The 12516-nt window shown below is 47.9% G+C and overlaps 2 protein-coding genes across 14 annotated transcripts in view; one reads left to right on the top strand and one right to left on the bottom strand.

Annotated features, from left to right (window-relative positions):
* Window positions 1-4231, top strand: part of MTSS1 (MTSS I-BAR domain containing 1) — a 163284-nt gene extending 159053 nt beyond the window's left edge. For 12 of the 13 annotated variants that reach the window (XM_055314080.1, XM_055314092.1, XM_055314082.1 and 9 more), the window contains 2 exons: window positions 27-189; window positions 1293-4231. In XM_055314080.1, coding sequence (XP_055170055.1) covers window positions 27-189; window positions 1293-1993 — 864 coding nt within the window. In that variant the 3' untranslated portion in view covers window positions 1994-4231. The remainder of the gene's footprint in view (window positions 1-26; window positions 190-1292) is intronic. The other variant, XM_055314083.1, reaches the window with a different exon arrangement.
* A 682-nt stretch (window positions 4232-4913) lies between these two features.
* Window positions 4914-12473, bottom strand: NDUFB9 (NADH:ubiquinone oxidoreductase subunit B9). Its single transcript, XM_055314093.1, has 4 exons — window positions 12317-12473; window positions 9192-9384; window positions 8479-8592; window positions 4914-5136 (listed from the first exon to the last, which is right to left on the bottom strand). Exons 1-4 carry the CDS (start codon window positions 12415-12417, stop codon window positions 5005-5007), a joined length of 540 nt encoding a protein of 179 aa, XP_055170068.1. The 5' UTR covers window positions 12418-12473; the 3' UTR covers window positions 4914-5004.
* Window positions 12474-12516: the final 43 nt, after the last annotated feature.

Here is a 12516-nt window from a genome sequence, read left to right as displayed (position 1 = left end):
GTCTGTGTCTCTCCTCCCACCCGCAGCCTGGCGAGGAGATGGAGGCTTGTGAGGAATTGGCACTGGCCCTGTCCCGGGGCCTCCAGCTGGACACCCAGAGGAGCAGCAGGGACTCCCTTCAGTGCTCCAGCGGCTACAGCACCCAGACCACCACCCCGTGCTGCTCTGAGGACACCATCCCCTCCCAAGGTACGAGGCAGCCTGGGGTTCCCTGAGCACCACCAGCTGGGTCCGGGGAAGCCCCTGGCGCGAACTCTGGTGCTGGGAACGATAAGGCCGATTCGGCCAGGTCGCTTTCCCTTTTACCCTCCACGGCCACTTCCGTGGCGAGCGTTCTCGCCTTCGTGTTCCACGTGGGACACTGATACTCGGGAACTTGCCCTAATGGAGGAGCAGGACTTGGGTCTGAACCTCGGGTCTGTTAAGAGTCTGAGGCCTCAGGCTCTGAACCTGTTGCAGCCAGATGCTCCGTTGCTGGTGCCCCCCTCACCGCTGCCCCATGGCAGTCCAGGCGGAGCACGTCCGCCAGAGTTGACCAAATCTATCTGTGGCGCATCGGTCAAAGCTCCTAGGACTGAGTGGGTCTCAGTGGAAGGCTATTTTGTGGTCCAGGGGACGTCGGCAACGGTCACACATGGAGGGGTGCTACTGGCGTCTAGCAGATGGTCAGGGATGCGTCTAGACATCTGTGACACACAGCACGGCCCCGGCCCGTATGCCAGTATGGCTGCTGCTCACCAACCGGCTCTCAGATGGTTAAGCTGTAGGCTTCCGCCTCCCGCGTGACCCCAGTTTTTGCGAGGAAATACTCACACCTCGTGGATGTTTTCAGTGGCTCGTTGCCAGTAGCTCCATTCTTCTTTCGGCCTTGGCCCGACTTGCAGAGGAGAGGTGGTAAGGGCTGTGAAGGTGTGTCTGAGGCTTCTCATGTCCACTGTGGAGCCGAGGGGGTGTGGGGTTTCTTGGCCCGTGCACCCCGCTTCGCCCTCCCAGGGATGCTCGGAGGGAGCGAGCCTGGCAGCGTGGCGAGCCCCACCGCCCTGCGGTAGTTGAGCAGGGGCCTGCGGCGTCCGGCGCTGTGCCAGGGTGCAGGGTTACACCGGGGGCCAGAGCTCCCTGCCAGCAGCTTCTCGGGTGTCCAGGGTTTCGAGGATGGTGCAGAGATGGGGGGCGGCTTGGGATGAGGTCGTGGGGAGAGCACCTGGCGTCCTGTGCCTTTTGTTCCTCCAACACAAAAGAACCGAAAAGCAAAGCTGCTGCCTTGGAGGGTCCTAATCGGATCTTCTCCTCAGTTTCAGATTATGATTACTTTTCCGTAAGCGGTGACCAGGAGGCGGATCAGCAGGAGTTTGACAAGTCCTCCACCATTCCGAGAAACAGTGACATCAGCCAGTCTTACCGGCGGATGTTCCAGGCCAAGCGCCCAGCCTCCACTGCTGGCCTCCCCACCACCCTCGGACCTGCTATGGTCACCCCAGGGGTTGCAACCATCCGACGGACCCCTTCCACCAAGCCTTCTGTCCGCCGGGGGACCATCGGAGCCGGTCCCATCCCCATCAAGACCCCCGTGATCCCTGTCAAGACCCCAACCGTCCCAGACCTCCCCGGGGTGTTGCCGGCACCTCCGGATGGGCCAGAGGAGAGGGGTGAGCACAGCCCTGAGTCGCCCTCTGTGGGAGAGGGCCCCCCGGGTGTCACCAGCATGCCCTCCTCAATGTGGAGCGGCCAAGCCTCCGTCAACCCTCCTCTTCCAGGCCCGAAGCCAAGCATCCCTGAGGAGCACAGACAGGCGATTCCAGAAAGTGAGGCCGAAGACCAGGAGAGGGATCCCTCAAGTGCCACCGCTTCCCCAGGCCAGATTCCGGAGAGTGACGCTGCAGACCTGAGCCCGAGAGATACTCCGCAAGGGGAAGACATGCTGAACGCCATCCGAAGGGGCGTGAAACTGAAGAAAACCACCACGAACGACCGCTCCGCCCCCCGCTTCTCGTAGGCTCTCTTAGGCTCCCAAGAAATGCTGCCAGTGGGGAAGAACTGTTTAATTCATAAAACCTAATTTGTCTCGATCCATTCCAATCTAGAATCAAACAAAAGATTTTGTAGGCAACTCAGAATACAGCTCTTTTGAAAGTACTCGATACCTTTAGATAAGAATTAAAAGCAACATACGTAACTGACATAACTTTGATCTTTTAATTTGTAAATATCGAGTTTTCTTTCTGCACATTTTAATCTTAGTTTCCCTTTTGATTTTTCTGAAGGTGCCAAATTCCATCTAACTTTTTTACAAGTCTTTGTAAAATTTTAAATGCATAATGGGTGGGGGGTGGTTGGGGCAGGGGAAACTCAAAAGTAGTTAATTTCAGAAAAAAAAGGATAACTATAGTCAGCCTTTTCATTTCTCTCTCCTTTTTTTTCCTGCAAGCTTTTGTAGATGCATTGTAGTAGTCTGGCTTAGAAGCAAATTCAAGTTATTTTAATGTACAAACAAAACGGATAAAGGGGTAAAAAATCTTCATTTAAATGTAGTATGTTCTGGCTGAGAAAAGCAGGCCTAACAACTGATGAGCAATATTCAGTGAGAAGTGAATCTGGAAATGGTAGACTGTTGGGATTGGGGGGAGGGCCGTGGGAGGGGCACACTGTCAACATAGCCGATCCTGTTAACATTTAAGAGTAGCCTTGTAGGTTGAATTTCTAGTAGCTTCATGGTAAATGCATCCGAATAAGCCATACTGGATTGCAGTGTTTGTTTCTGTAGGGTGTTTAAGGACTTCCTTTCTCCCACGATTCCTCCTGACTGCACACAGCACCCACCTCCAATCCCGTGCATGCTGCTGCCACCGGGTAGACCTAGACCCCCCCCCACTTCAGTTACTCGTCTCTTGTACCCACTTGCATTGAATCCAGATACATCCAAAAAGGGTAAGGCAGTTTTAAAAATGTGAAAAAACATTTTAAAATGATAGCAGGGAATTCTTAGACATAGCAAATGCCTTTTACTTACCTGTGCCCAGCAGGCTGGGTGCGTTGAAAAGCCCAAATATTTTGAACAAACTCAAGCGGATTTAACAAGGGTAACCAGCTTGGAATCTAGCAACTTGCCAATGTGTTTACCGATCTGGGGGCTTGTTTTTCTTATCTTCTGTTAAATAAATGGCAGTTAATTGGCATCATACCAAACAAACATTGAAGAGCGGAGGATTTATTTATCGTCACTGGGAATCCGACCACTATATTGTCCCTTTTTTTTTTGTATTCTAGGTAATGTTTTTTGGAATGGATTTATGTCTTTTCTTTTTTAAGTGAAAGTTAAATTTGTTCTAATGCCCGTTCCCTAAAGCCAACAGAGATTTGTAGATTTAAAGGGATCTTGTTTGGAGACAACAGTGTTTGAAAAAAACCAAGCAAGCCCCTGAGCGCTTGGGTCAGTTCCTCTTGAAGGAACAGGAGGCTTGGTGGGTCCCCCAGACCCTGCAGGTTTCTATTGGCTCTGATCTTCAGTTACATAACCTTATGCTTTAATACATAACTGCATTGGATGTGAGAGTAACGTACCTGTATAGTCACTGTTCTATATATTAACATTTAACACTGCTGTGATTGCTCAAGGGCATTTTATGTTATGGCTTTAAAGCAAAGGCATGATTATTAGAAACTATTTAAGCTTTTTTTTCTTTGAAAAACAAGCTCCTTCTACAGAATATAAGCAACAGTAGTGCCTGTGGTTTAGCCCACCAATCTTGATGACTAAAAGTAGCTGATGCATTGTGCATATGATGCTTGAGATGGTTTCTGCAAAAGCAGAAATCACTGCAAGGTAATTACAATAGATAAAAGTGGTATTTTAAACCTTTGAAATAAATGGATGTAACTGTACCTTGGTACAGCTTTTCACTTGTTTAGTTTTTAAACGTTAGTAATAATCTGAATAAATTTAATATAAAATGTTGCCAAATTCAATGTAGAAAGAATGTGACAACACACCTTGGGTAGTTCTGTTTGTGTTTTTGCATATTGTAAAAGCAGTGTCACAGCTAAAAATAAAGAAATCGTTTCTAAAGGTAAATTATTGTGGTTTAGTTGCTAGTTTGTACTGAGAGTTGACCTCTCCCTGTGCAGTTTTTTTGTTCTAAACTTGTATAAATAACAATTGTGTAACGTGTCTCCCTTCTACCTTGTAACAATTGCTTCAGCCTACATTATAAATAAAGAACCACTAGAAAAAGTCCTGAATGTCAAGACTTATTAAAATTCAGTTGCAAGTCTTCGTCAGCTGTTAGATGCACTGAGATTCCGATTGGGCTTACTTAGGAAACCGACAGAATGTTCCTTCTGGGATGGCGGTGATGAGCTGTCTCAACACGATTCTAATGAGTTATCAACAACTGAAAGCCAGGTCGGTTTGGCTGACGGTTTTAAAAATGGCTCCACCTTTTAAAGAAACTTCTTCCAACACGAAGGAGTTCTGCAGTCTCCTTACCTGGCAGTCCTCAGACCATCCAAGCTACAATAGAGGCCCAGAGCTGGAAAACTTCTAACAGAAGCGTCCCAGAGCAGTTTCACCCCAACCCCCAAGTCCCTGCTCCTGAGGGAAGCCCATAAACCTCATGCTTATTTTCCCGAATGTGTGCTGCTTATAGAGTTATCCTTTTAATCACACTGAAGTTTCAGTCGTGGCATCTTTAGAAAACCAAAAAGGTTATCTCAAGTCCTCAATATTTGCATACCTTCTCTTGACTTCATATTCCCTCCAGTCACTGAGCCTTCAACTAGAGCGTTTAAACAAATCTCAGAGTAAGTCCTGTATCTGGTTCTGCTGTTATCCCTGATAACACGTGCCACCAACAGGACTTACTGGGGCAGAGGACACTCGGCACCACACTAAGCCTCAGAAGGACACGTCAGTCACACCGTGTTGAGTTATTTTTATTAGGGCAAGTGTGTTACGTTCTGTAACTTATTTCACTTGCAAGCTGACTGGTGCGGTGTCTTCCTCTTCCTCTACATGGGCCGCTCCCGGGGCCTGGTTACAATGTGCCACCACAGGGGAGGCAAATCACCTTCCTTTCGGGCTGGGGGCAAAGCTTCAGTGGTGGGACCACCATGCGGGGTTTCTTCCTGCAGCTGCTTCACCTAGAAAGGGGTGATGGAGGAATAATTAGAGTCGAACCAACTGGAAAAATCTGCTGCACTGAGGTATCATCTTTGTGCCTGTGTCACATTTACATGCTTTCTGGTCCTCACCACTGCAGTGTTTTTTATATATACTTGCATTATGTTTATACCCCCAGTTTTACTCTAAAAAGCAATTCTTGGGGTCCCTGGGTGGCTCAGTGGTTTGGTGCCCGCCTTCGGCCCAGGGTGTGATCCTGGAGATCCGCGATCCAGCCCCACATCAGGCTCCCCTGAGGGAGCCTGCTTCTCCTTCTGCCTGTGTCTCTGCCTCTCTCTCTCTCTCTCTCTGTATAGGTCTCATGAATAAATAAATAAAACCTTAAAAAAAAAAATAATTCTTAAAGGTTTTCCTATTCTTTAAACAGCAAAGCTAAGATACCTTCCCACTGGCCTCTTACTCACCGTGTACGACTGACAATTCCCTTCATTACAGTCTCCTACCTATTCCCTCTAAAAAAAAAAAAAATACTGTCTTACTTGAGCGCTCTCTAAAAGCACCATTAGGAAACCTTAATTCATATATACTAGAAAGAGATACTCATTTTAAAGCCCCCCCCCCCCCAAATAGTAACCAGGACAAGAAATACCAGGAAGTCACATGTGAAAATATGCTTTGTTCTACTGGAGACTGCCCCCCACCACCGTTCCAGGGCTCTCCAAGAGAGTCACTGTCCTGATAGAGGAGGACACGTAAGAGACCCTCTCACCAGATCAAGGACTTTCCAAAGCTTCTTCCAGAAAACTCAATTCTGGATTGTGGGTGACCTGAGTCTCGAGTGTATGTGCTGTTGAATAGCGTTGAGATGAAATAAGGACTATTTTGTGGAGAGGTGATCGTTATCAGGGACCAACTAGGGAATGAACCTGCCGCTCTCCATGAATAAACACCCATCCCGTGTCCAGATGAGACGTTTTTTAGCAAACACTGCCCTCCTTGGTCATAGGTCTTTTCCTTTCACTCTACATTGGCCAAGGACTTCCTGCAGTTAACATCCTGGATTTTACCACCAGAAACCATATAACTTTGAAAGTCGTGAATCGGGTGTCTGGGTGGCTCAGTCAGTTAAGCATCTGTCTTTGGCTCAGGTCATGATCTCAGGCTCCTGGGCTCGAGCCCTGTGTTAGGCTCTGCGCTGAGCAGAGACTGCTTGAGGATTCTCTCCCTCTGCCCCTCGAGCCCGTGCACTCACGTGCTCTCTCTCTCTCTCTCTCAAATCCCACCATCTAACCACAGAGCCCCTCTCCAGCTCATGTGCTTAAATGTCCCCTTGAAAATGCTTCTTGAAACTCAGAAATTGCCAGTTCAGATTCTTTGACCCAACTTGTCCTCTGCATCAGCTCCTGTGTCCGTGCCTGCTTTTACCCACTTAGATCCCATCATGACAATCACTCCCTTCTGAATGGCCTCGAGTCTCTCGACTCGCTCCACTGGATATGGCACCATCCACCTTCCTGTCTGCACCCAGACAGCTGGTAGCTAGAAAGACAGAAAATGCTAGAACAAACCAACATCACAACACATTAATTATTCCCAGCTTCACGTGGGCCTTCACTGCTACCTGGCAATCCTATTATTATTCCCAGCAAGCTCATTCTCTGCCATGACTCCATCTTCTCCACATTCTCCCAACAGGCTGCACCCACTTCATGCCTCTTCCTCTTTGCTAACACAAAGATGCCATCACATAGTACTCTCACTTTTCCATCACCAAAACTTCTAGCCCAGCGGGATTTCTGTGCACCTTCCGTACACTTCTAGAATACGAACCTGTTCTCCCTTCAAAGGCCTCCACATGTGCTTGGGATCCCAATGCTCATCTCAAAAGCTTTGCTCCTTGACCCGTTCCACCTTTCTTCAATACTTAGTTTCTCCCTCACCCCAAATCTCAGCACACGTCCTTCGTTATTTCTTATCTTAAAAGACAATAATGCCTTGGCCTCCAGTTACTGTTCGAGAAACTTCTCAGGAATTCCTTCCCCTTTCCCAACAGCTATCTTCTCTCTCTTCCCTTCTGCTCACTCCTACCAGTGTGATTAAACCTTCCAGAAAGGCTCTCTTTAAGGTCACGAATGCCTTTCCTCCAGCCACAATCTGTGGGCGTTACCTCCAGTCCTCACCCTATTCCACCATTTAGCGATGACCAACACTGACCAGTCATTTCTGAAACACTTTCTCTTGGACTCGCTGTCACCCGTCTCCCTTGCTGCATGCTTGGCTGCCTCCTTTCCTCACCTCCATCAGTGGGAGTGCCTGTGACTTTTCTTCTCTTTCTCTCTTGAGGATCTCCCACATTTCTGTGGCCTTTGAAATAATGGGTAATTCACAAATTTGTTTTGAGCTCAAATCTCTCCTTTTCGAGTTCCAGATTCCTATACCCAAAGTCGCCTACTGACAGCTGCACTTGGTGGCACAGGATTCTCAAATACAACAAATTTAAGACAACACCTGCCATGTCCCTCTGACACCTATTTTTTTTTTTAATTTGTTTATTTGAGAGAGAGGGAGGGACGGGCAGAGAGGCAGATGCCCCACAGAGCACAGAGCCTGACATGGACTTCCATTCCATGCCCCTGAGATCATGACCTGGGCCGAAATCAAGAGTCAGATGCTTAAATGACTGAGCCACTCAGGTGCCCATTTTTTCCTCTTCTTTATCTCAACCACCAACAAACTCCAGGTATTAAAGCTGAAAACGTGGAACTCATTCTTGATTCCTCCCTGTCCCTTGTGGACCCCCATTCAGTCAGCCTTCACAGTCCCCCAAATGATACCCTGAATCCATTTCCTTCCCTATTCACTGCATTGGCCCTGGTGCTGGTTGCCACCAAACGGCAACAACCCCTAATTGGCCTCTCCACTTCTCCTCTTACCCTCTCCAATATATTCTTCTCACTCCACAAAGTTGAGCTTTTAAAAATGTAAACCAGACATCACGAGTGAAAAATGTCCGAGGTAAAAAAAAAAAAAAAAAAAAAAGTCCGAGGTGATGCTGGAAAGGAAAGTTAAGGGATGGGAGGGTGAAGCAAGGTCAGGCAGGGGACTGAGAAGGAGGGGAAAAGCAAACCCAGAGAGCAGGAAACCCAAAAAGACCAGTGACACAATGTCTCTCCCATTCACATGAAGGCTATAAATGTTACATTTACCACGTTTAGAAACGGAAGTATATTTGAGAGGCAAGGGGCCCCAGTGACAGTCACACCTGGAATCTGGACCTCTGCACCTGGGTAATGAAACCTGAGCCCCTTCCAGGCGCTGACCATGGGGGCCAAGCCGTGTGGTGAAAGGCAGTGAAGACTCACCTCCCGCTCCCAGCTTTCTCTCTGCAGCTTCTTCCACTGCTCTCTCTTGGCAAAGTAATCAGGATACATCGCCTTCTCGGAGGGATGCCAGTCATCTAAGCACCACTCGGGAACCTGTCAGGAGAGGAAATTTCTGACATGCCGCCTATGGGGCCTGCTCCAGAGGCAGAAGGCAAACACGACAGTGGATTTTTATAATCGCTGCAAGCATCAGATTGTTCTGGCACTACACAACGAACAGCAGAGGATGAGCCAGCACCGACATAAAGGAGAACACCTCCAAGAGCCAAGGGCTGAGAAGCCTCAAGGTCAGTCCCAAGAGAGCTAGCATCATTCCTCTCTGATCGGCATTCTCTCAATACCCACAGCAGCTTTATGGTGAGCGCAACTGTTCCCTCTAATTGCTCTGAAATACTAAGCACCAATCTGAATTGGTTACCTTTAAGATCCCCACAGGAGTTATATACCAAGTAATTTAGCACTTTGCTTTGCCAAAAAGACACTGTAAGACCCTGGAGCTGAATTTAGAAAGATAAGCCTGAGTGTCATCTGAGAGGGAAAAAACAGACCCCAGAAAAGAGAAATGTATTTACAACTGGCAGGCAAGAAATCTGCCCAGCTGCCCCTAAGAAGGCAAGTGGGTCTGGGGGCTGAGGTTTGGGACAGGAGAAAGTGCCTCTGGGAAGGCGATCACCAGTGCAGTGCTCACCTACCTTGTAACACTCGTACCTCTCATAAGAGGTGCCTCCTGGAGACTCGGGGAAGATGTAAGGCTGAGGATGCTGATTGTGCCAGAATTCTTCCTCTGCCGCCCTCAGCAGTTGGGTGGCCTTCACCATGTCCTTTTCATTCTTATGTTCTTCAAACCGGGCTCTCATCAAACAAGCAAAGTACCGGTATTTGTCCCTTTAACCAAAATGGTTTTGGAGATTAGAAATGTTACCTACTCAATTAAGCAGGATTACTGTCTGACAAGAGGCTGTACTTCTACTGACACCTTCTGGATGTGTAGCCTAATTACCTGGCAGCTCCCCAAACCCTGCCAATGGAGCAGCCACATCATTATGACTGCTTCCTCAGCAGCCCGCACTACATGGCAGCAGTAAAAAAAAAAAAAAAAAAAAAAAAACCTGTATTAAATACAACCTAACCACTTCCCACACCCCTGCCTTCCCCCTGCCCAAAAAGGAATGCTGATTCAAAAAAAAAAAAAAAAAAAAAAGATAATTTGCAGAAGAGAAAACTATAGCATCTGTAGGATCATTCAACACTCTTTGAGTGACAACTTACTGAGTTTCCTCCTACCTTATGTTATGTACTGTGCTAAATTCTGGAGCTACAAAGATGAGTAGGAAGGGAGGTGTTAGGCAATGGAAACAGTATTGCTTGAATCACACAGGTTGGGGTTTGAATCCTAATTCTGACACTAATTGCACAATTGTAGGGAAGGGAAGGTCAGGTTCTAGAAGAAAACAGTAGGCAGAGATCCTTTAGGCTTTGGCAATAATCCAAGCCATGTATAAGAAAGGCCTGGAGCAACTGTGATGGTAGGAAACAGGAGAGAAACATTTAGAGAATTATGAGTGTCTGCTAAAATCAGATCACTGGAGACTAAATCTCCACTTACTAGCTGTGTAATCTTGGATAAATCAATGTCTTTATGCCATAGATTCCTCCTCTACAGAAGTGTTAATAACAGTAACTAGATCTTAGACTTATCCTAAAGATTTGATGAGCTAAAACACATAAACACACTTCAGACAGGTACCTCCTCTCCATGTCAGCTACAATATCATACACTGGAGAGAATTCACAAAAACGAGTGTCCAACTGTACATAGCATATGGATACGTGTGTCACTGGCAGAGGAATAAGTAGGGAGTACTTAAGAAAAATTCTAAGACTTAAAGCTGAGTGACTGGACTACTAATAATGTTATTAGCTGGGACAGGGAATCTGGGAAGAGAAACAGAATGAGGTAATGAAAAGAGTTTGGTTTTAAAGCATTAAGACAAGTTTAGTTTCAGAGAGCTGTGGGTTATCTAACAGTTGGAAAACAGCTCTTGAGACAAGTAAGCCCTGATGGTAACTCAAGTCCCAGCCTTAGATGAGGCTGCCCAAAGTATATACAGCAATGACCAAGGACCTGGGATAGAAACAAATAGCACCAAAGACAAATGGAGGAAGAAAGTCCTGGGAGAGGACATCAGTGAGACTTCAGAACCACTGGGTCAGTGTTACAAGAGATGCTTTCTTTCTTTCCTCCGGAACTATGGACTTTAATATTCTCAGATGCAGTTCATTACCTGAATACTGGGAGCTCAATTTCCTTCATCTTTGTAAGACTGTTAATTCTGGGGGTGCTTGGGTGGCTCAGTTAAGCATCTGCCTTCACTTCAGGTCATGATCTCGGGGTCCTGGAATCAAGCCCTGTGTCAGGCTCCCTGCTCAGCAGGACGTCTGCTTCTCCCTCTGACGCTCCCCCTGCTTGTGCAATTGCATGCACTAATAAAATCTTTAAAAAATAATAGCACTAAGTTTTGGAAAAAAGATTGATAATTCTGGGGATCCCTGGGTGGCGCAGCGGTTTGGCGCCTGCCTTTGGCCCAGGGCGCGATCCTGGAGACCCGGGATCGAATCCCACATCGGGCTTCCGGTGCATGGAGCCTGCTTCTCCCTCTGCCTGTGTCTCTGCCTATCTCTCTCTCTCTCTCTGTGACTATCATAAATGAACAAAAAAAATTAAAAAAAAATTAAAAAAAAAAGATTGATAATTCTGTTATCTGTTTACATGTCCATCTTCCCCATTAATCCATGAGCTGCTACACCGGAGAAAGAGGACTTATTAATTTTTGTTTATTCAGTAGCCAGCACAGAAACTGAGTTGCAAACTCTGTCAGATGAATGAATAAGGAAAAGTCAAGGAAGAAACTAACAACCCAACTGACAATGAACCTGCCCATCTTTCTGTCTAGCAAGGAGAAGTAGTAGGTCAATGACTTTCCAATAAGCCACCAATATGCAACTTGGCTTTAAGGATACCCTCCACAGCTTCTCCAGACCTACTTAGATTTCCATCCTTTAGAAGTTCCTCCTAGAAGCCCTTCTCCTCGGACTAGGCTTTAGGATTCCCATGAGGCAGTGGAGGCCTGGCAGCCACACATCTTGGGCTGCCACCCGAGGATGCACTGCATCCAGATCATGAAAATGTGTTTTAAGACTATGTCCTAAGACTACTCACAGATGGAGAGAACAGAAAGAATTACGTGGCTGGCAAAGAATTTTGTGGATGTGAAAACGGTGAAAAGGGCGGCATGAAGCTAAAAAGAAGGGGACCTGTGATGCTTTGGGGTTAGCGCCTTAGTCTGAATCCTGGCGCCGCCAACTCACCAGTTGTAGGGCCTTGGCGAGTTACTCTCCACGCCTGTTTCCTTACCTGTAAAATAGGGCTAAATAGTCCCTAACTCTTGGAGTTGTTACGAGGATTAAAGAAAAGAATGCACACATTCCTGCTGCTCAGATTAGCAGCAACAAGGTCAGAGAAGAAAGCTCTTTTTTAGCGAGAGCCGGATGCACGACAACTGGAGCTGGAGGCGCTTCTTTATTTCATTCAATCCTCCTGCAACCCTCCGCGCTGGTCCTGCGTAGGTCTTCCTGAACAGAAAACCACCCTTCAAGGCCCCGCAACCGGGAGCGACGAGGCCTGGATTCGAACCCCGCTCTGTGTCTCTCCCACTTCGTCCCCCATGTCCTTGAGCCGCTCGGTCCCCCGGGGCCTCTCGGCCTCGGAGAGGATCCCCGGAGTCACCTCCCCGCGCCCCGGCTCTCCCTCGCCCACCTGTGGACGCAGTACGACTCCAGGTGGCGCAGGGCCCGCTTGTAAAGCCGCAACACCTTCTGCTGGTGGGTCAGGTAGGCGCCCGGCCCGCAGAACGCCATGGCCGCCCTCTCCCTCCTGCGGCCGCGGGGGCTCCCGGGAAGCCGGAAGCCGGGCCGAGGGGCGGGGCGGGGCGGCCGGAAGGGCGGGACCACGGCGAC

Source organism: Nyctereutes procyonoides, unplaced genomic scaffold, assembly GCF_905146905.1.
Source record: "Nyctereutes procyonoides isolate TBG_1078 unplaced genomic scaffold, NYPRO_anot_genome, whole genome shotgun sequence".
NCBI lineage: Eukaryota > Metazoa > Chordata > Mammalia > Carnivora > Canidae > Nyctereutes > Nyctereutes procyonoides.
The sequence above is the reverse complement of the archived record's forward strand: the minus strand, read 5'-3'. Positions and strand labels throughout refer to the sequence as shown.

Excerpts from the sequence above, each read along its gene's own strand:
- NDUFB9 (XM_055314093.1), bottom strand. The coding sequence starts at position 12,417 with ATGGCGTTCTGCGGGCCGGGCGCCTACCTGACCCACCAGCAGAAGGTG. Across the intron at positions 9,385-12,316 it reads GAGTCGTACTGCGTCCACAG|GGACAAATACCGGTACTTTG; the intron begins GTGGGCGAGGGA and ends TTTTGGTTAAAG. Across the intron at positions 5,137-8,478 it reads GAGAAAGCTGGGAGCGGGAG|GTGAAGCAGCTGCAGGAAGA; the intron begins GTGAGTCTTCAC and ends ACCCCTTTCTAG.